Consider the following 23,632-nt stretch of genomic DNA (forward strand, 5'->3'; position numbering starts at 1 on the left):
CTGATCTGTTTAAATAAGGAAGATATATGATTGCTTTATATGAATCATGCAGGGTTTTTTTTTTCATATGGGTAAAACTGAACCTTGTGGAACACCAAACTCCACTATAGAGCATGCAGAATAATCACCATTTAGGTCTACATACTGATAACGATCGGTCAAATAGGATCTGAGCCAGGAGAGGGCTGTACCCTTAAATCCTTCTACATTTTCTCACCGAGCACGACGTGAGGAGCGCCTTCAAGAGAGTGAACACCAGGAAAGCAGCAGGACCAGACGGCATCTCAGGCCGTATTCTCAGAGCCTGCGCAGACCAGCTAGCACCTGTGTTCACCGAGATATTCAACATCTCTTTATCTCTGTTGGTGATCCCCACATGCTTCAAAGAGTAGATCATTGTTCCTGTCCCAAAGAAACCTCAACCTGCTTCTCTTAATGACTATCGCCCTGTAGTGTCTCTAATAGTGTCTGTAATGTCTTACCTCAGTAGTGATGAAGTGCTTTGAACGCCTGGTCAGAGACTTCATAATTTCTTCACTACCAGACACAGTTTGCATACCGCCCCAACCGTTCTACTGATGATGCCATTTCTCACCTCCTCCACACATCACTCACTCACCTGAACGCTAGGAAAGGGAATTATGTGAAAATGCTCTTCATCGACTACAGCTCTGCATTTAATACCATAATTCCCTCCACACTCACCACCAAGCTGGAGTACCTGGGACTCAGCTCATCTATGTGCCAGTAGATCTCCAACTTCCTAACTGGCAGACCACAGGCAGTAAGGATGGGCGGTTATGTCTCAGCCTCCCTCACTCTCAGCACTGGAGCACCTCAGGGCTGTGTTCTGAGCCCCCTGCTGTACTCTTTGTACACCCACAACTGCGTGGCGACTACCAACTCCACCGCCGTCATCAAGTTTGCTGACGACACTGTCGTGGTGGGCCTGATCGCCAACAACGATGAGTCGGCCTACCTAGAGGAGATAGGAAATCTGGAGAAATGGTGCCAGAGGAACAATCTCCTCCTGAACGTCAGAAAGACAAAGGAGCTGATTGTGGACTTTTGTACAAAGCAGAAGAGGAACTACCAGACTCCAGTCATCAACAGCAGCCCAGTGGAGAGAGTGGACAGCTTTCGATACCTCGGTGTTCACATCACGCAGGACCTGTCATGGTCCTGTCTACCTCAGACGCTTGAGAGACTTTAGACTGCCCTCCAAGGAATTTCTACTCCTGCACCATAGAGAGCGTCCTTACGGAAACATCACAACCTGGTTCGGAAACAGCACCATGCAGGACAGACGAGCTCTACAGAGAGTGGTGCGTTCAGCTGAACGAATCATCCGCACCGAGCTCCCTGACCTGCACTCAATCTACAGAAAACGGTGCTGGACTAAGGCCAGGAAGATGGTAAAGGACCTCAGCCATCCCAACAATGGACTGTTCTCTCTGTTGCGGTCTGGGAAGCGATTCCGCTCCCTGAAGACCAATACAGAGAGATTGAGGAGGAGCTTCTTCCCGCAGGCCATAAGGTCTCTCAACCACAACACAATACAGCACTAATATCATCTCTTTTACATCCAACAGTGGGCATTCATGGACAGTATGGACACATTCATGCACAATTTTTGCACTATATACTTATACTTTCATTATGGACCACTGCACAAATAACTTTAATAATAAGACACTTTAAGAAGTCAGTCACTTTATGCATATTTGCACACCTCAGCCATTTTTTAAATTACTTATGGACAAATTTCTATTTTCTTCTTTCATATTTCTATATTATATATATTTTGTTCTTATTTGTACAGTATATTTTTATTCTTATTTTATTTTGGGTAGCACAGTATATTTTTACTTTTACTAGTTAATTTCATTTTTCTGCAATATTTCTTTTGCTGCAATATTTTTACTTGTACAGTATATTTCACCAGTTAACTTTATTTTCTACCGTATTACCTTTTTATTTTAAATAAGTTTTTATTTTAAGGTCACTGGTAGTTGAAAAAGCATTTCACTGCATATAGTACTGTGTATGACTGTGTACCCCACACGGAAAAAACCTATATAAAACATATATGTTTTAATATAGGTTTGATATAGGTTTTTAATATATGTGACATATATAAAATTGGCCGTTTTCCTATATTATATTTACATATATGTACATATATGCGTAAATATATGTGTGCGTGCATATATGTACCTATAGACATATATGTGACATATATAAAATTGGCCGTTTTCCTATATTATATGTACATATATGCGTACATATATGCGTGCGTGCATATATGTACCCATATAGACATATATGTGACATATATAAAATTGGCCGTTTTCCTATATTATATGTACATATATGGGTACATATATACGTGCATATATGTACCTATGTGCATATATATGCACCTATATTTTTACCTAGATATTAGTAAAATTATTAAAATCCATAGCTGTTAGACAACATAAATAAAAGCCCAAAATGTAGAAATTTATTATTTATTTTTTTTAAGAACAATTAAATAGTAAAAGAACAAAAATAAGACAAAAAAACTCAACAGGAAGAAAACATATATATATTTTGAGGACCTTCTCAGCTTCGTGAGCTTTGAATTGATAGATGTGCCTGTCTGCCCTCGGGTGGCTGCCGGCCACTTCTTCAATGTAGCATCTAGAAAAGACAAAAATAATAAGACAGTATAATAATAATAAATGATTATTTATTAAAACGTTTATAAACATCTGTAAACTCCATAAGGCATTAGCTTAGCCACTGGGAAATATCATGTTTGTGCTACATACAGAAAGGCAGCATGTTAGCATGATTTACCTAAACTATGTAAATGGCATTGAAAGCCAATGTGTCACACAAGCTGACAAGAGCTAGCTGAAGTGAGGAAAATATTTACTAATATTAGTTTAATATTATCAGAATAAGAGTTATATAAGACTTAATAACTAACCCAGTGTGTCCTCCTGGATTCTCTCTTCAAAATGCTCCCGTTCGTCGTCAGGGCCACACAGTCTTCTTCTGAGGTAAATGTAAACTCCTCCCACTTTCCAGAACATTCTGAAGAGTTTCCTTGTCCGGGGGCGTGGCCTAGTATGTAAATTAGCCGGACTGATTTCCGTGTGATTGGCGTGTGGGCGTGTCCTGCCTCAGGTCATTAGCAGATAATGCGACAGAAATTTTAAAATGTGTTTTTTATTTAGTTAGTTCTTAGTTATTGCCTTGATAATAGAAAATATGAGCGCATCATGTATGACAGTTGCCAAAGTGAGATATGAGCTAAAATGACCAGATCCTGCCATGAGCTATATAGAAGACATATCTTGTATGTACATATAGGGCTTATATGTGGATATAAAGAAGCAATACAGGATACCTATATGGCCTGTATATGCACATATATGCACCTCAATTTTGCCTATATGCAGCATATATATTATCATATATATGCATATATACTGCATATAGGCTTCATATATGCGCATATATCCTCATGTAGGTCAGGATATATGTGCATATATACTGCATATAGGTGAGGATATATGCGCATATATACTGCATATAGGCCTTCATATATACTGCATATAGGCTTCATATATGCGCATATATCCTCATATAGGTCAGGATATATGTGCATATATACTGCATATAGGTGAGGATAAATGCGCATATATACTGCATATAGGCCTTCATATATGCGCATATATCCTCATATAGGTCAGGATATATGTGCATATATACTGCATATAGGTGAGGATATATGCGCATATATCCTCATATAGGTGAGGATATATGCGCGTATATACTGCATATAGGTTTCATATATGCGCATATATCCTCATATACAGTAGGTGAGGATATATGTGCATATATACTGCATATAGGTTTCATATATGCGCATATATCCTCATATAGATTCTTTCCATGTGGGACGTGACAAATAAAATTTGAATTTGAATTTAAAGTGTTCTAGGTTCCAATCTGACATAGTTAGTTTAATATCTGCATCCACTGCATTGTCCAGTTTCAAAGCCTCAATTTTATGCCTGATATTTACAATTTTATTTTTAAAAAAGTTTATAAAGTCCTCACTACTGTACGATGTTGTTGTGGAGATTTCTTAAGTGGTCTTATTTCTAGTTAATTTGGCTACAGTATTAAATAAATATCTAGGATTATTTTTGTAATTTTTTTATAAGAGTGGAGAGATACGTTGATCTAGCTACACTAAGAGCTTTTCTATAGTTCAGGATGCTCTCCTTCCATGCTATTTGAAATACTAACAATTTAGTTTGACGCCATTTACGTTCTAATTTCCGAGCTGTGTGTTTTAAAGTACGTGTGTGGTCGTTATACCAGGGAATGAGTTTCTTTTCGCTAATATTTTTTCTTTTAACTAAAGCTACATTATCTAAGGTATAACGGAACGTCAACTCTAAATATTTATTTGCCCGATCGAGTTCTGTGGGGTCAGACGGTAATCCAATCAAAGTTGTTAACTCTGGGAGATGACTGATAAAACTCTGTGTGGTATTTGATGTGAATGTATGTTCAGTACGGTAGAGTGGTGCTGCGCATACATCATCACTATAACACACTTTAATTGAGACAAGATAGTGATCTGATATAACTTCAGACAGTGGAGTTGTGAATAAATTTTTAATGCTTAATCCGAAAGATATTATTAAATATAAAGTGTGACCTGCTTTATGAGTGGGTCCTACTACACACTGATTTACTCCTACTGAGTCCAGTATGGACATGAATGCTCTATGCAGAGGGTCTTCTGGATTCTCAAAATGGATATTAAAATCTCCAGCAATTAACGCTTTGTCTACAGAAACAACTAGGTTTGAGAGGAAATCTGCAAATTGCTAAAGAAATTCAGGATACGGCCCTGGAGGTCTGTAAATGATGATTATCGGGATCGACTGAGCTGACTTCATATTTGTAGCTACGCTTGTTATGTTACTATAGAGACTTTCAAATTAGTTTAATTTGTGTCTGTGTTTTTGTACGATAGTCAGATTATCATTGTGAATAATTGTGACGCCTCCTCCTTTAACAGTTAACTGAGGCTGGTGTATATTAAAAAAAATAATAATTAGAACTTTATTATTCCCAGAGGGAAATTGCTCAACTTTCGCATATCCCAATTAGGAATTTGGGGTCAGAGCACAGGGTCAGTCAGCTTACAGCGCCCCTGGAGCAGATAGGGTTAAGGGCCTTGCTCAAGGGCTCAACAGTGGCAACTTAGCTGCTGGGGTTTGAACCCCCGACCTTCTGATCAGTAACCCAGTAACCCAAAGCCTTAACCAACTGAGCCACCAAAATGTTGCCTGGTCTGATGAGTCTCGATTTCTGTTAAGACATTAAAATAATAAAGTCAGAATTTGGCGTGAACAGAATGAGAACATGGATCCATCATGCCTTGTTACCACTGTGCAGGCTGGTGGTGGTGGTGTTATGGTGTGGGGGATGTTTTCTTGGCACTCTTTAGGCCCCTTAGTGCCAATTGGGCATCGTTTAAATGCCACGGGCTACCTGAACATTGTTTCTGACCATGTCCATCCCTTTATAACCCCCATGTACCCATCCTCTGATGGCTACTTCTGGCAGGATAATGCACCATGTCACAAAGCTCGAATCATTTCAACATGACAATGAGTTCACTGTACTAAAATGGCCCCCACCAGATCTCAACCCAATAGAGCATCGTTGGGATGTGGTGGATCTTCGTGCCCTGGATGTGCATCCCACAAATGTCTATCAACTGCAAGATGCTATATTATCAATATGTGCCAACATTTCTAAAGAATGCTTTCAGCACCTTGTTGAATCAATTGCCACGTAGAATTAAAGCAGTTCTGAAGGCAAAAGGGGGTCAAACACCGTATTAGTATGGTGTTCCTAATAATCCTTTAGGTGAGTGTATATACTGTATATATGTAATATTATCATATTAAGTAAATATTCTTTCATAAACATGAAGTGCTTCAGGCTTTTTAGAATAATAATGATCATGTTTTTAGCTGTTTGTGTCCAGCATTGAATAATTATTTCATCCATTATTTGACGGCTGGAAATAATAGCTGGAATGTAATTGTGAATTTATGACTGAAATAAAGCTGTTCGTTGCCGTGCAGAATCCTGCGGCTCGTACTTTCACTTTACAAAAGGCAGCATTTTTATCAAATGGCTGATAAACACATGTTTTACAGTATATACAACGCGACAGCGCACTCAGTTACTATAATCCCACTTCTCACCTTTGATGTAGGAGTGAAGTTATCAAGCAGGTTTCTTGGATGGGGGAATTGGCAAAATTGAGGGGTTTAAAACTATTCAACAAGACCAAGCAGACGTCTTTTCCTAAAATGTATTTCACCAGCAAAACATAGAATAAATAAAAATAAAATGTTTATTGCTACGAATCAAATCAGACTTCATAATTACTTTATGTTTAATTCACAAATTTACTGAATATATTAAGGTTTTATGTGTATATAGTATGTGTTTGTATGTGAATATATTATATAAGTATGTGTTTGTGCGCGCGTCTCATATGTGACATTTATAAAAATGCAATTTGTGATAAGTGTATGTTGTTAAATTATTAAACATATCAAACATATTTGTGGATATGTATGTAACGATGCGGCTCGTGTGAGGGTCAAAGCTGCACATAAACTGTTTAGAACGGGCCGGGTTGTGGTACCGCAACACTTTATGTGATCATTTGATCGCACCAGTAAAAAGTGTCAGGGCCAAAGACAAAGCGTGCTGAAGAAGACGCAAATCCTAAGCCTCTGTCTGTCTAAGACACCGGCGAGAAAGTGAGGGAGAGTGTCACGCATTAGTTTAGCACACGCTCTCGGGTTAAAGTGCACAAAGCACAAACTCTACTCTCTCCCTCTTTCTACTATAAATCCTCAGTAAGGGCATAAGCCCCGAGAGGATCTTTAGTATTTCTTTTACTTTTCAGAATTCCGTCCATTCTAGTGTAGACGGCGGAGCTCTGTTTATTTTGTGTTTTCAGTTTTCTTTTGGTTTTCTTTTAAGTTTCTTAAGTAATAATCCCACGCTATCTCCAAACAGAAATGTCTTCCCATGTCTGTCATAAGCACTCACAACTCCTAATTCACTGATCCTCCTCTAAAGCACTGCGCCAGGCATATAATCAGTAAAACATTTTGTGGTGCGGCTCTCCACACCGCATACCATAATAATATAATTAGGAGAAAAATTAAAATTAAGGATGTCTTGAAACATAATGCAGTAACCCTTTATACATTTGAACACAGTAAAGGTGTTAATGTTTCGTATATTCCTTTATTTGTCCTTTCTGTTTGTGTTTAGGTTTCACTGTTTTCCATATACATAAAACTTATGGACAACAATGTTCCGGAAGCAATATTAAATAAGGAAAATACACAACTTTGTTTCAATACAGTTTTATTAAATATAGAATATAGCAGACATATGGATACAGCAGTATATGGCAAATGGTCACTGTAATAGCTGGAATGTGATTGTGAATTTATGACTGAAATAAAGCTGTTCATCGGCGTGCGTGAACCCATGGCTCGTACTTTCACTTTACAAAAGGCAACGTTTTTATCAAAAGGCTGATAAACGCGAGCGGTTTATCAATAAAATGCAAAAACAGGTTTCGTTATTTTTACAAAATCTGAATATATTCAGGAAATTTATGAATTACACTCAAAGTATCAAATCCAACTATGAAGTCTGGTTTAATTGGTACCATTAAACATTGTATTTCTATTTATGTTTATGTTTTGCTAGGGAAATACAATTAAGGCAGAGACGTCTGCTCAGTCTTGTTAAATTTTTTAAGCTACTCCATTCTGTGAATTCCCCTATCAGTGAAACCAGTTTGATAACTTCACACCTATCATGAATGAAAGGTGAGATATTCACCTCGGAGCATGCTGTCGCGTTGTATTCAGCGAATAGACTAAAACAAAATCATGTTTGCTTCAGCACTGGATTGTATTAGGCTAACTTTATTAAAGATTATTCACTTTTTATTCTTTGTATTCATCTTTTTGTACATCCGCGTGGGCATCTTTAAATTTGAACAGAAAATAATAGTGGGCTGGTAGGCACATTATTTTTCATATAACTTAAATGGCTGAATGAAGTTAAATATACACAAAAAATTAATAATTGCGTTGGCTTTATATTTGAGCACTCATTGAGCTTTTTCATTTTATAAACTACCATATCATACATTTCTCTCTAATACTGTTTTATTTATATTTTATAACATTACATGCCATTTGTAATTTACTTGCGATTGTACTTTTTAAAATGTAATCTACGTATCTACAGTAAAAGCATATTTAACTACTTCAGCAGTGAATGAGAAATCTGGTTGGTCTGTCTTTTAGATAAGGGAGAGGGGGCAGTGTATGTATGCATTTTTATCAATAAATCGCATGCATCTATCATCCTTTGGATCAAAATGCTGCCTTTTGTTAAGGCTGCGGGTTTATACACGCCTATGAATGAATTTTTGATGAATTTTAAAGCACCTTTTTAGGCTTAAATATTAATTTTTATTTATGGCCAGGTGTATTATGAAGTGAAGGCCCATTGTTCAGTTGCTCCCTGCATGTTGTATCTGCACGAAGCGATTGTGTGCGTGTGCACAGGGAGTTTGTGTGTGTGTTTGTCATGTTATCGTCTCCTTTAAACAACAGCTTCCAACCGAACAACCCTGGCCTCCATACTCCGAAGGCTATGTGTCAAAGCTGATAACTGCTCCTTTGATCTGCTGGTTACAGCGGGGCACCGACTGTTGATCAGTGTAAAATAGCCTGTAAAAGCCAACATACGAATCATTTAATACCTTTAGCACACCACTGACATGTATAAATTGTTAAATGTTGTTGCAAGAAGAATACATAGCATTTTCTTTTTTTACGAGGCGGGTGTTCACAAAAGGCTTTCTTACCCTTTGTTTTTTGCCCACAAAAAGGCAACATTCTTCGTGGAATAAAATGTCTTTGCCTCAATGTCTGTTGCTACTTACACTCAACAAAAATATAAACGCAACACCTTTGTTTCTGCTCCGATTTTTCATGAGATGGACTTAAAGATCTAAAATTCATTGCAGATACACAATATTACCATTTCTCTCAAACATTGTTCACAAATCAGTCTAAATGTGTGATAGTGAGCACTTCTGCTTTGCTGAGATAATCCATCCCACCTCACAGGTGTGCCACATCAAGATGCTGATCTGACATCATGAGTAGTGCACAGGTGTACCTTAGACTGCCCACAATAAAAGGCCACCCTGGAATATGCAGTTTTGTCTCACAGCAAAATGCCACAGATGCCACATTTTTTTGACTTTTCCGTTTACCTCTGAGTAAAAAAAAGCTGTAGTTTGTTTGTTTTTCTTTAGAATTTTTTAGGTAACAGTTTGATCTGTGTAGTTAGTTCCCTTGTAGAGAATAAATAAATGAATAACACCTTCCAATCAGCTCTCAAGAGAGTGCCATAGTCCATTGTTAGTTTTAATGATTTGGCAGAAACTAATTATCACTACATAAGTACCCTAACATCATTGACCATAAGGGCGGAGCTATTATGATCAATAGCATTTCTTATACATCGAGACCTATAAATACGTCAACAGGTACATCTACAACTCACTATGTAGTTGGGGCAGCTACAGAGTTCGGGCAATGGAGCGGTGCATTATTTACAATGACTCAAAGAGTGCAATATACCCCACAGCAAGTGCTGGACATTCTGTGGAATATTGATGAGATGGAATCGGAGGGCGAGCAATGTGAGGTGTCAGATGGAGCAGATGAGTAAGAGGCGTAAGCTACTGTAATTAAATCTGAATGTTGAATCTGAATCAGAATCAGACTCTGAAAATGAGTGTGCAGGGGACTCATTTCAAGAGGCAAGAGATGGCACAGTATGGGTTAAACAAAAGGCTGAAAACCCTCGGGGGAGAGCGCGAGAGTGCGATATAATGAAAGAAACCTCTGGGCCCAAGCCTTATGCCAAGGGCAATATCACAAGCCCATTGAGTAGTCTACTGTGTTTTAATGACACAAAAATGTGGGGAAAGATTAAGAAACACACTGAAGTGATATCTGAACGAAACAATGCTGATAAGTTCAAGCTTACAGGTGATGAACTAAAAGCATTCGTTGGTCTAATTTATTTAAGAGGTATCACGGGCGGTAAAAGCATGAATCTGGATGATTACTGGTCCGCTGACTTGGGGAAATCCTATTTTCAAAGAGACAATGTCTCGACAAAAATTTAGAAACATTATGCGCTATCTGTGCTTTGATGACAAGTACACAAGGGCTGCCCGACTTGTGAATGATAAATCTGCCATGATCTCGAAGATATTCGAGAAATTTGTGAAAAACAGCATTGCCTCTTACACACCTGGTATGAACATAACAGTAGATGAGCAACTGTTCCCTACTAAAGCTCGCTGCCGTTTCACGCAGTACATGGCCAATAAACCAGCTAGTTTGGTATAAAATTCTGGGTGGCCGCTGATGTTAAAACAAAATACATGTTGAACGCAATTCCCTATCTAGGAAAAAATTTGAGCAGGGCGGCTGGTCAGCAGTTATCAGACACCGTTGTAATGCGTATTGTGGAGCCTTTCTTGGAAAAAGGAAGAAATATAACAACAGAAAATTTTTTCACCTTGTTGCCACTTGCAAATAATCTTTTGGTGAATAAAACCACCATTGTTGGCCCAATGAGTAAAATCAGATGAGAAATGCCCTCTTGTACACAGGCACAGTTCACAAGCACAACGATATTCGACCAGGTTGTTGAAGGCTGGAAAGGCCACGCTCACGATTTACCAGGCAAAACGAATGCATCAGGCAGTGTCAATTGAGAATGGCGAAAAGAAACTGCCTAAAATAATTTCCTACTACAACAGTACTAAGTTGGCGTTGATGTTATGGATATCAAATATCGTTGACATCAAATGGAGCGGCTGTATTCAGTAAAAGGAGGCACCCAGCGCTGGCCTGTGGCTGTGTTTTACAACCTCCTAGACCTGGCAGCAATTAGTGCACATATTCTATATAAACAGTGCATGAATGTGACCATAAGCAGAAGGAGATTTATTCTGGAGTTGGTAAAGGAGCTTATGCGCACCAGAAAACGGCAAAGGCAGCAGGGGCAATGGCAATGGTATGGCGTCAGATTTATGTCAAAAGTCATGAACAGTAAGACATGCTCACGAGCACATTATGTTATTTCACACGCGCAAAAATGAACCTTCAGCTAGCATGATAAAAGTACTCGCGCACAAATTCAACAACTGGGAGGTGTACAGGCAGCTGCGCGCGAGCGCCTGGCATACTCTCATAGGTTAACTCTGCTCGCGCAGCGGAATCCTGCTCGCGTGCAGCGGGCTTCTGCTCGCGGAGCGCTGTTTTGCTCGCGCAGTGGATTTCTGCTCGCTCGAGTCTAGATGACTTTTGACAATTTGGGGGCGGAAACCAAGGAGGGCACTGACTCTCTTATGATTGGTCACTTTCATCGTAATCACACCCACAGGGACATCCTTGTACCTTGATTGACAGCTCTCATTACAGGAAGGCACGGAGTCAAAGTATCTGACGGAGTTCAGTGATTCAGTTAACACTGCACAGTGGACGGAATGGCGGCTACACCTGAAGATGTAGGCGTAAGTGATATTGATATATGAAGGGGGCTGTGTGTTTGACAATGTAGCAATTTAATCTGAAATTTGTTTGGAACATGTAAGTAGCTGACATAAGCTAATCACCTTAACTACCTTAACTAGCAAGTTTTAGGCTAGCAAACTCAGCAGGGGCTAACGTTAGGTGTCTCTCAGCGAACTAGCATTTTAGTCAGTGCTGCATGTGTAAAACAAAACGTAAAGTATGGCCAGTGGTTCCCAAACTTTTCATGGCAAGTGTTTTAGTTGAACTAGTGACCATGTACAGTACCAGTCAAAAGTTTGGAAACATTACTATTTTTAATGTTTTTAAAAGAAGTCTCTTATGCTCATCTGATTTATGATCCATGTTGGAAACAGTTGTGCTGCTTAATATTTTTTTTATTTTATAACCTGAGATACTTTTTCAGGATTATTTGATGAATAAAAAGTTAAAAAGAACTGTATTTATTTAGAATAGAAATCTTTTGTAACAATATACACTAACGTTCAAAAGTTTGGGAACAATAACTATTTTTTTAAAAGAAATTAGTATTTTAATTCAACAAGGATGCTTAAATTGATAAAAGGTGATGGTAACGATGTATATTGTTAGAAATGTTTTTATTTTGAATAAATGCTGTTTTTATAAATAAATGCTGTTAACGTTTTACTCATCAATGAATCCTGAAAAAAGTATTCCAAAAAATAAATTAAACAGCACAACTGTTTCCATCATTGATAATAACTGAGTATCAAATCAGCATATTAGAATGATTTCTGAAGGATCATAAGACACCAAAGACTGGAGTACTTGCTGATGAAAATTCAGCTTTGCATCACAAAATTTAATTACATTTTAAAATATATTAAAAAAGAGAACCATTATTTTAAATTGTAATAATATTTCATAATATTACTGTTTTTTTTTTTTTTTTTACTGCAGGCTTGATTAGCATAAGAGACTTTTTTCAAAAAGATTAAAAAAAGTTTGTTTCCAAACTTTTGACTGGTACTGTATGTTACTATAACATACAACGCTTTCAAGAACACCTCTTGACTTGGACTTCTTACAGTTTGCATGTCGGCAGGAGCCTGTACCTATGGGAAGCACTGTCAAGGCATGTAAATGTCCCCCAAGATATTGTACAGTGTTAATTTCATGTTGTTTTCCACTTCAACAGGACATAGTCAGACGTGAGATTACTTCCAGGCTGATCATTAAATTAGAGTCAGCGCTTTCAAGAACGCCTCTTGACTTGGACTTCTTACAGTTTGCATGTCGGCAGGAGCTGTACCTATGGGAAGCACTGTCAAGGCATTTAAATGTCCCCCAAGATATTGTACAGGCCTTAAGAGATTTCCTCCATCTGGTCATGGACCACATTGAAAATGCTGAAGTTACCAGCAGTACTGTTGAAACTGTAGCTGGAGAGATGGGGCGTCCCAGGTACAATTTAGAGGAGGAGAGACTTGTTGAGCTTTTGGAGATAAATCTGTCTGTGGACTGCATCGCAAAGTTAATGTGCGTTTCAGCCAGTACAGTCAACAGACGTATGAGGGAGTTTGGTCTCTCTGCCAGACAGAACTACAGCAATGCTACTGACCAGGAGCTTGATAATGCAGTCCAACGCATCAAAAATGAAATGCCCACAGCAGGCTATCGGATGGTCAAAGGGAGGCTAAAGTCCATGGGAATCCACGTCCAGTGGAGGAGAGTTACTGCATCAATGCATCGAGTGGACTCGCTTGGGATTCTTTCTAGACTGACTGGACTGGGCTGCATTGTGTGAAGAACTTACTCTGTCAGGGGGCCCCTTTCACTGTGGCATGTCGACACTAACCAGAAACTTATCAGGTCAGTACTGTATTTATTTTGTTAAATATAATGATGCAGACACTGATAGATCTCAAAGCATAAGTATGTTTCCATGACATTTCTACAATAAAAATCCAGGTTGAAACTGGTAATGTAGGTCTTTATTTTGTTCCTATCAGGTACAACATTGTACTTTTTGGTGCAGTGGACGGCTACTCCCGGAAGGTAAGATTTCATTTCATTGGGTCTTTTCATGTGTTGGCCTTCTGTGTAAGCAAATTTGCTATGATGTGCACCAAATAATTACATGTTGCATTCAGATGGCTGAAATACTACCTTATTGACGTGGGAGAAAAAGTTATTATATAGGGTGCCGCATGGTAGTAAGAGTCATTAAGGTGTGTTAAAATATCAGATTCCCTGAGGCATGAAGGGACCAGAGTGTAATCCAATTGTACATGTAAGATGTTGACAAATAGTAAATGTACATTTATGAAAATGTCTCGTTACACAGGTGATGTGCTTGAATGCTGCAACAAACAATCGTGCATCAACCGCATTCACTACCTTCTAAAAAGCTACTGAGAGGCATGGAATACCCTCAAGGTAAGTTTTTACAGGCTTCAAGGTACAGACACAAACATTATGGATGTTATATTTTAAGAAATAATTTACTGTAAACTCAGGGTTCTCAAGGATTATAATTTTAAATGTTTCCTCACAACACTCTACTTCCTTATACTCTCCCAGTCATAGCCTTACCCCTCCACGCTGAACACGTTTATTCTGACATAATGTAGCACTTTATTTCTGTGTATTGTACATCACTGACCGATTTTAACACACTGGTCATCTGTGTGTGCCCTTCAGGGTGAGAGGTGATCAGGGAGTGGAGAATGTTGAAATAGCCCGATATATGTTCACTGTCCGTGGAAATGATCGAGGAAGCTTCATGTCAGGAAAAAGCGTCCATAATCAAAGGTTTTTCTTTTTTGTATTTTGGATGCTTTTACCTAGCTAATAAAGAGGTCTATTGTGTGTAAAATCACAACATACTAACATGTTATCATGTCCTTGATTGTTAAAATAATTATTTCTAAATCCGTAGGATTGAACGTTTGTGGCGGGATGTCAGAACATGTGTGATATCAAAATATTACAACGCACTCCACAGCCTAGACATGGATCACCTTCTTGATGTGTCCTCCAGAGGTAAGGGTTTGTCACATCATATTGTGCTATTTGTCATCTACTTTCTCTAGATTGTTGTACGTCTTGGTCAGTTAAATGTTTCCTGTGTCTGTGTTCTATTATTATTTGATTTTTGCATGGTTTGTAAGGTTTGTTGTTTGTTGTTGATTTTATTTAATCCTAGTACCCATTCCATACAGGAGGTCTTTGTCCCCTGCCAGGCCGTTATTGTAAAAAAGTAACTGTTCTTAAAAACTTGCCTGGTATAATAATAATCATGACTTGAGGTGAAAAACAAGGAAGGCGCAGGCGTCCTTATAATTTCAACACAATTGGATTGGTTAACAGATGCCTGAAGCACTTTTTAATAAACATTAATGGAAAAAAACAAACCAATGAGATGTATTTACGAAAGGCAATTCAATGATTAATGTTATGTTTTCAAAGCTCACCTGTGAAAAGTAACATACTCCTACCCTGTCCCTTTATAGAAGATCTTTTGACAGTCCACCTGACATTCCTTCCTAAACTGAAGGCAGACCTGGAGGCTTTTGTGGAAGGTTTGGAACAACCACCCACTGAGAACAGAAGGGAATAAAACTCCTGAGCAGATTTGGCACTCAGGAATGATGCTTCGACCGATTAACCAGCCAGAGAATCTTGAGGTTCTTTTTTTTTTCCTTTTAAAACAACTAAGTTGCTACAGTAAATTTTATATCCAAAATAAGCTGTTAATGTAACCTTGAAATGGCCCACCAGGCTCTAAGTAGTGTAACACATCTTCAGCTGGTGAAAAAATCACAATTGATGCAAATGTTGTTAATACAGTTCATATGCACTCAGTAACCTCTTCATTTGTACACTTGTACTGTTTAACACCGATACGAATATTTAGGCACCTGATCAAATCAATTTGTTGCATAGTTACACAAACCCTAAAGGTTTATCTTCAGCTAATGTTGAAAAGCCAAACAATTGGGATGAACAGATTACATTAGATGCTGTAAACACTGACTAATGATAGCGGTATTTTTCTGTCTTGTTCAAATGTCAGGATATTGAAGAGCCGGACATTGACTGGGATGTTGCAGCTGACTATGGAGAAGATGTGGATGGTGTGATGATAGTCCCTGAATTTAAGTGTCCACTGAATGAACAGCAGCTAGTAGAGCTTCAGGTGCTGATTGAAGAAAATGGAGACACTGACACTAGAGACCTTTACCTCCTATGTCATGAATATGTGCTTCAGGCTTTATCAGGTGCTTAATGTTTGTTTTTGTGATCAGAAAGTGATGTAAATAAAATATACAACAACCACAGTTAAATCTCTAGATTTATTATTTTTAACAATAGAAGTACTTTGTTGTACACTTGTTTGTACACAGTAGAAAATAGAAACAAAGCACAAAAAGGAACTAGTTAATTACCAAGTAACTAAAACAAGTAACAAGGACCTTTAAATGCTACTTTAGTGTCTGCTGAACTCGTAACCACCACAGATTGCCTCGGTTAGGTTGTTTTCAAATTCTTGGGAGGTGGCTAAGTGGCGTGTAGGAAATGTAATGGCAACAGCACAAGCATTGACAATGGGGTAACAAAGGCTATGTGCCCCATAGCGGGAGTCGCAGTCATGATCAAAATTAACAGTTATCTTGAATGCCTCTCTCTTGGATTCGATCAGTGGAACATGTGCCTGACCTGTGACCCACTGAAGGAAGCTCCGGACTGACAGGCGCTTCCCCCCACCATTTGTTCCGTGCACAGCTGTCACATGACTTTGACCTTCAGGGCTGCCCTCTTCTTGGCTGTCTGCTTCTTCTCAGAGACACATACAAATAAGTAATTTCCAACATTTCTGTTAGTACAAATGCATTCGTCATATACATGGTGGGGGTTTGACAGAATACACATATGAATATAAACCTAAAGAGGGAGTAACTAATAAAAATAGAATAAAATAAAACTGGTGGAAAACAAGTGTATGATAGTATGGTAAGAGTGATGGACAAGGATTATAGAAAAAGGTGCTAAGCAGTGTGTTACCTCTGTCTTCCAACTTTTGCAAGAAATCCTGCAGAAAATTGATGATCTGCATCTCTCGCTGCCGTCTCACAGACCCTTGCTCACTGAAATTAGGAGATAGCGCAAGCAGAAGGAAGTCTACATTCACCTAAAATAAGGAAGCAAATCAAATGCTTAAACACAGTAAAACAGTAAGGATTGCAGATTTACATTAAAGTTTCATCTTATGTTTTGGCCTGTAGCAGTTAGCTCTTTGAACACAAATTTGAAGGCAGCTTAAAGTAAAAATGCAGAATATGCCATAAGAGCAAGTCATCAGTGTCTCTAACAGTGGCTGTTCTAATAAAATGATTGTTCATTCACAACATTACTGACTTCCTGTAAGTGGCCGGGGACAAAGAGCTGCTTGCACATCTGGGTGTGCTGTGCTAACACCTCATCTAATCCGTAGAGCCTCAATCCCTCACGCAACTGGTTCAAGATCGGGATCAGCCTCACCAGTGCATGCAAAGCGATGGCACTAATAAACAGTAAGAAAATAAAGTAACACTTTATTTTACAGTGTACTTGTTACATATGTTACATGTACTTACCGTAGTAATAACAGTAAATGATTCAATTCAATTCAATTCAATTTTATTTATATAGCGCTTTTAACAATGGTCATTGTCCCAAAGCAGCTTCAGAAAAAAAAAAAAAAAAAAAAAATTTAAAGATTTTTTTTTTTTTTTTTTAGAAAAGAAAAGAAAATATTTGGAAGTGTGTATGTGTGAGAAAAATGTGTGTAGATAATAATGAAATGAATGAATGATGAATGAAATGTCTCTGATGAGCAAGCCAAGGGTGACGGCGACAGTGGCAAGGAAAAACTCCCTGAGATGGCAATAGGAAGAAACCTTGAGAGGAACCAGACTCAACAGGGAACCCATCCTCATCTGGGTGATAACAGATAGAAATAACATCAAGTGTGTTGTGCAGGTGAAAGTTCAATATATCAGAAGTTGTGTAGATTCAGTTCAGCAGTAGGTGCAGAAGGCAGATGGGGTCAGCATCACTGGAAGCACAGGAGCAGGATGTGTAGCTCCAGCCATCATAAAACAGAATCTAGCTGGTGCAGGTCCTTCTCAAGATGCCTTGGAAACCTCGCAGGGTTGGCCTTTGTCTACTGAAGCTGGCACAATCTCCAGATGTCTCAGGATGGGTAGAAAAATACAGAAAAGATGGAGAGAATTAGCGTAGTTGCCATTCAGGATAGATGTACTGGAGTATGAGGTTATGGGATGAGTTACGCGTATGCCAGATTAAAGAGATGCGTCTTGAGCCTACTTTTGAATTGGGAAACTGTGTCTGCTCCCCGAACAGTGTCTGGAAGGCTATTCCAAAGCTTTGGAGCCAAATATGAAAATGCCCTGCCCCCTTTTGTAGATTTTAAAATTCTGGGAATTACCAGAAGTTCGGAGTTTTGTGATCTTAAGGGACGTGGTGGATTATAGCGTATCAAAAGACTGGTTAGGTATGAGGGAGCTAAACCATTTAAAGCCTTGTATGTAAGTAGTACTATTTTGTAATTAATTCTAAATTGAACAGGTAGCCAGTGCAGGGATGATAATATAGGTGTTATATGATCATATTTTCTGGATCTAGTGAGAACCCTGGCGGCTGCATTTTGGACTAACTGTAGCTTGTTTATTGAGGATGCAGGACAACCACCTAGTAATGCATTACAATAGTCCAGTCTGGAGGTCATGAATGCATGAACTAGCTTTTCTGCATCAGATACGGATAGGATACTCCTAAGTTTGGCAATATTTCTAAGATGGAAAAAGGCTGTTTTTGTGATATTGGAAATATGATTTTCAAAAGACAAGTTACTGTCTAATATCACGCCCAGGTCTTTTACTGTTGAGCTAGTAGTAACAGTACATCCTTCTAAACGCAGGCTGAATTGTGAAAGCTGTTGTGTGCTGGTTTTTGGGCCGATGAGCAATATCTCTGTCTTAACTGAATTTAGTAAAAGAAAGTTATTGGTCATCCAATCTTTTATGTCCTGGACACACTCTGTTAATCTAGACAACTTGGGTATTTCATCTGGTTTTGTTGAGATGTATAATTGGGTATCATCAGCATAACAATGGAAACTAATCCCATGCCTTCTAATGATGTTTCCCAGGGGAAGCATGTAAATTGAGAACAGGAGAGGTCCTAAAACTGACCCTTGTGGGACCCCATATTTCACTGGCATTACATCAGACGGTACTCTATTTAGATCTACAAAATGGTATCGATCAGACAGGTATGATCTAAACCATTTTAATGCCTGCCCCTGAATACCTATATGATTTTGTAGGCGGTCTATGAGAATATTATGATCTATGGTGTCGAATGCAGCACTTAGATCAAGTAAGACTAGTATTGAGATGCAGCCTTGGTCTGAAGCTAAAAACAATCTTAACTAGTGCAGTTTCTGTACTATGATGGGGCCTGAAACCTGACTGAAATTCTTCTAGGATGTTGTTTTCCTGCAAGAATGTGCATATTTGAGCTGATACTACTTTTTCTAATATTTTTGATATGAACGGAAGGTTTGAAATCGGTCTATAATTTGTTATTTCATTCGCGTCCAAATTAGATGCATAATTGCATGCGACTAACCCTCAACCAAATCCTAATCCTACCCTGTTCCTATAGTAAGTACATGTAGTTACTTAATATTACTCTGTACTTAAATATATAATTACACTGTAACAAGGACACCTTAAAATAAAGTGTAACAGAAAATAATACTGTATTGATTCAGAGTTAAATTGTTAACACTAAAGCATTTTGTGACAAATATTTATGTGTTATGTTTATGTTAACTTACTCTGTAATGGCCTTTTTTTGGTCAACATTTATTGGCCCAGTGTAGCCACATGCCACAATCGCATCTGATAAATCTATCAGCCTTTCTCCACCTTCTGCATTTTCCACCTGAAAGTAGAGACACAACCTTGATATTTGCAAAAAGAGACAAACATTGTCTGATAACTTTATATACCTGACTTGGAAAAATGTATGCATTACACTGTTTAAATACCTCTGCCATCAGATTTTTAATATCCTGATCAGTGACTTCGAGTACACCAACATCCTTGTCCATCTCCCCATGGCACAAGAAATGGTAGCACCATCTTGAAAGGAAGTTTGGTGCAGGACCCCCCTGCACCAAACTTGTGGCAAAAATCTCCCCACAAGTCCTTTTGTGACAAAGACAAAAGCTATTTTGAACAAAATGGCACTGGACTTTTACTAACTAATTAAACAATACAAAGTCATATATTTTATATGACAGACTGTGGCACATACTTGAAACTGTTGTCCTGGTAGTCACAGATACTGTATTTAGGGTTTTTGCCCCTTTCCCCATCTCCTTCAAAAAAATGTGCTTCAATTCCACACACCATTTCTGTAAAGAACAAAGAGCTGCTTTTGTCAAATGTATTAGATATGTATTAGATATTATTCACAATGATAATCTCTTAAATTTTCATCATGTGTGTTGACCGTGGTGGGGCACACATACCGGTAAGGAACTCTTTACGAAGAGCGCCTTGGTCAATTCCATTATCTCCAATGAAGGAGACCCTGAGGAGATTCTTTGGGGAGGCCTGTTTTTGCCTGGCCCACTGTTTCAGCCCCCTTTGAAACAGGTCCTCTCTTGTCACATTGATGTTGAATGACCGGGATGTGTCAACTTTCTTTTCAAGTGACATCAGGATGTCTGATACGCTACACAACAATATCAAAACAATATTGTTGAGAATTGCTACAGACCAAGGCAAGCATCATTATCCAATCCCATTAAAAATTATTCTACAGCATACCTGCCGAAGTGCTCATCGGTGTCCTCTCTAATATCTGTATCTCCCTCATCTGTGTTGCTGTAAAGATCAACAATAACAAAAATTCCATAAACAGGTAACCTTAATCCATCATCTGTCCTAATTCTTTAATAAAAGGGGGGACGATGAGGGGACTCTACAGTGGGATTATGAATTTTAAGCAAGTGGTTACAAAATGCAACAGACTTTGTAAGATACTAAGAAGAAACTTAGAAAAGCTTTTACCTCTCCCCGCAGACACTTGCATGCACATGGATGTCATCTCTTGTAAATAGTTGACTGCACAATGGACAAGCAACCTATGAAAATCAAAAATAACAGTGTTAAATATCCATTAAAAATGCAGATGTACTCTTTCAGAGGTCAGATGTAAAAATGCTCTTTGATGAGAACAGATCATGTAAAACATTTCACTGGTTAATTCTTAAAACCTAAATCTTAAGAAGAAACAGAAGCAATATGCTCACCTTACTCTCCAAATGTGATGGCTGCACATCACCAGATGCCTGTAAAACATTTCTGGGTCATTCATATCAGATATATTTAAAATAAAATCATAAATATATGGCTCAATAATATGAAATGCTATGTATGATCTCTTCATTTGTATTGATAGCTTACCACTTCGTCATCCAAGTTGACAATGTCATCATCCATTTACATTTACATTTAGGCATTTGGCAGACGCTCTTATCCAGAGCGACTTACAAAAAGTGCTTTAATGTTTACAACATTGGATACATACTTACACTGGGTTAACTAGGTTAATAACTAAGTACCATTAGTCCAACACATCTGAGTTTTTTTTTTTTTTTTTTTTTTTTCTCGGGGGGTGGGTTAGTCCAAGTACTGGAGAAACAGATGCGTCTTGAGTCGTCGTTTAAAGATAGTCAAAGTCTCTGATGTACGGACATCTAGAGGAAGTTCATTCCACCACCTAGGTGCCAGAACAGAAAAGAGCCTGGATGAATGCCGCCCTCGATCCCTGAGAGATGGTGGGATGAGGCGAGCAGTGCTGGAGGATCGGAGGGAACGTGGTGCAGTGCGTGGTGTAATTAGTGCAGAGAGGTAGGGGGTGCTGGGCCATTTTTAGCTTTGTAGGCAAGCATCAGTGTTTTGAATTTGATGCGGGCAGCTACAGGAAGCCATTGCAGGGAGCGGAGGAGTGGGGTGGTGTGGGAAAACTTGGGAAGGTTAAAAACGAGTCGTGCTGCTGCATTCTGGATCAGTTGCAGAGGACGAATCGTGGACAAAGGCAGGCCTGCCAGGAGTGAGTTGCAGTAGTCCAGTCTTGAAATAACAAGGGACTGAACAAGCACCTGAGTAGCCTGTGAAGAAAGAAATGGGCGAATTCTTCTGATATTGTAAAGAAGAAATCGACAAGAGCGAGTAAGGTTAGCGATGTGTGGGGAAAATGACAGATGATTGTCCACGGTTACCCCAAGATTGCGGGCAGTGGTTGAGGGAGTGATTTGGTTGTTGTCCATGGATATCACAAGGTCTTGACCTGGAGATAAGTCACAAGGGATAAACAACAGTTCGGTTTTACTGAGATTGAGCTTCAGCTGATGAGCAGCCATCCAAAATGAGATGTCTGCCAGACATGCTGAGATCCGGGTGGAAACCTGAGTGTCAGAGGGAGGAAAGGAGAGAACAAGTTGGGTGTCGTCTGCATAACAGTGGTATGAGAATCCATGCGATAATATGACCAAGTTGATAATGTCATCATCACAGTGGGTCTATAAAATTAAATATCAAGACTAGATGACTTACAGAAAAACAATAGCTATAAACAACAGTGCCAGAAGCAAGTTTTGGTTAAGCTGACAGGGACACTGCTAACATGGTCCCACCATCCAATAGTTGCTGTGAAATTTAAGAAATTACACAATACCAACCTGTATATCAAATAAGGAAAAAGAACATCAATGTTATAGTTTCAAATCAGCAAGCCATACCTCAACCTTGACTTTAGACTGGATACATGTCTTGACATGGAGACCGAGGAGCTGCAGAGGCACATACTCCTGACATGACACACACCGGGCTTTCGGCATGGCCTGGAACTCCAGAGCTGTGAAGGGTAGGGGAAAAATGTCCAGTGTGTTCTGGATGGGCATAATGTAGAGACAGCCCTTGCCTCCCCAGCTCTTCACAAGGCTGACCCCTGTGTATACTTCCTCTTCAGGTGTCAACAAGTTGAGTTTCCGTTGACCTGATCCTCCTGTTTAAGTTCAAATATTAAACAAATATTTATTGTCTGCCCCTTGTTGGAAGGATCATACCTTCAAACATGACAACTTTATAACAAACAAAAAGATTTAATAAATTTCCTTTGCTTGAAGAAAAAAGTCAACTTTAATCTCTTGCTTTTTACCCATGGCTTTGTGCAGCATCCAGGCACCCTCCAGTTCTGACATCTTCGGATACGTCTCAGAAAGAATGTGTGTAGTCTATGAATTTAAAGTGTGTGAGTAAGATTAGCAAATATTTATCAAATCAATGAGCTCAAGACAAATCTGTTCATTAGAGTTACTGGCAGCATTCCAAAAATAAATGATATGGTTTTGGTGGCTAAGATTGGGGCTACTGTTTTCACTGGATATGCAGTTTTAGTATAGGTTAATAATATTTTGTGCAAATTTCAGTTCTTACTTCATCAAGAGTCATACCACATACCTCATTATGGCAAGCATCCTCTGGAACATTTACAGTCCTTCTTCCTAACCCAGCCTGTAAAAGCATTAGCTCATCAGATGGTTTGGGGGTTCTCTCTGTTGGGCTGTCCAGAAGAAAGAATTGGATTGGCGTTGTTTTGGTGCCGGACCTTTTTTTAGACAATCGCGAAGGAGGCCTACATTTCTGCTTATCTTTAAATAGTCCAGGGAAACACCTGTAGAAAGAGGAGTAGATTAAATTCAAATTAATTTGAATCAGCAGTAAAACAACTGTGTGAGGAACTGAAGAGGGCTGTTGTTGAAATAG

The 23,632-nt window shown here is 38.8% G+C and overlaps 1 protein-coding gene across 1 annotated transcript; it reads left to right on the forward strand.

The window, feature by feature from the left end:
* The first annotated feature begins 11,570 nt into the window (after nucleotides 1–11,570).
* LOC128513448 (uncharacterized) lies at nucleotides 11,571–13,527 on the forward strand. Its single transcript, XM_053487198.1, has 2 exons — nucleotides 11,571–11,740; nucleotides 12,919–13,527. The coding sequence occupies exons 1-2, from the start codon at nucleotides 11,714–11,716 to the stop codon at nucleotides 13,525–13,527; spliced, it is 636 nt and encodes a 211-aa protein (XP_053343173.1). The 5' UTR covers nucleotides 11,571–11,713.
* Nucleotides 13,528–23,632: the final 10,105 nt, after the last annotated feature.

The sequence above is a fragment of the Clarias gariepinus genome, chromosome 25 (assembly GCF_024256425.1).
Source record: "Clarias gariepinus isolate MV-2021 ecotype Netherlands chromosome 25, CGAR_prim_01v2, whole genome shotgun sequence".
Lineage (NCBI taxonomy): Eukaryota > Metazoa > Chordata > Actinopteri > Siluriformes > Clariidae > Clarias > Clarias gariepinus.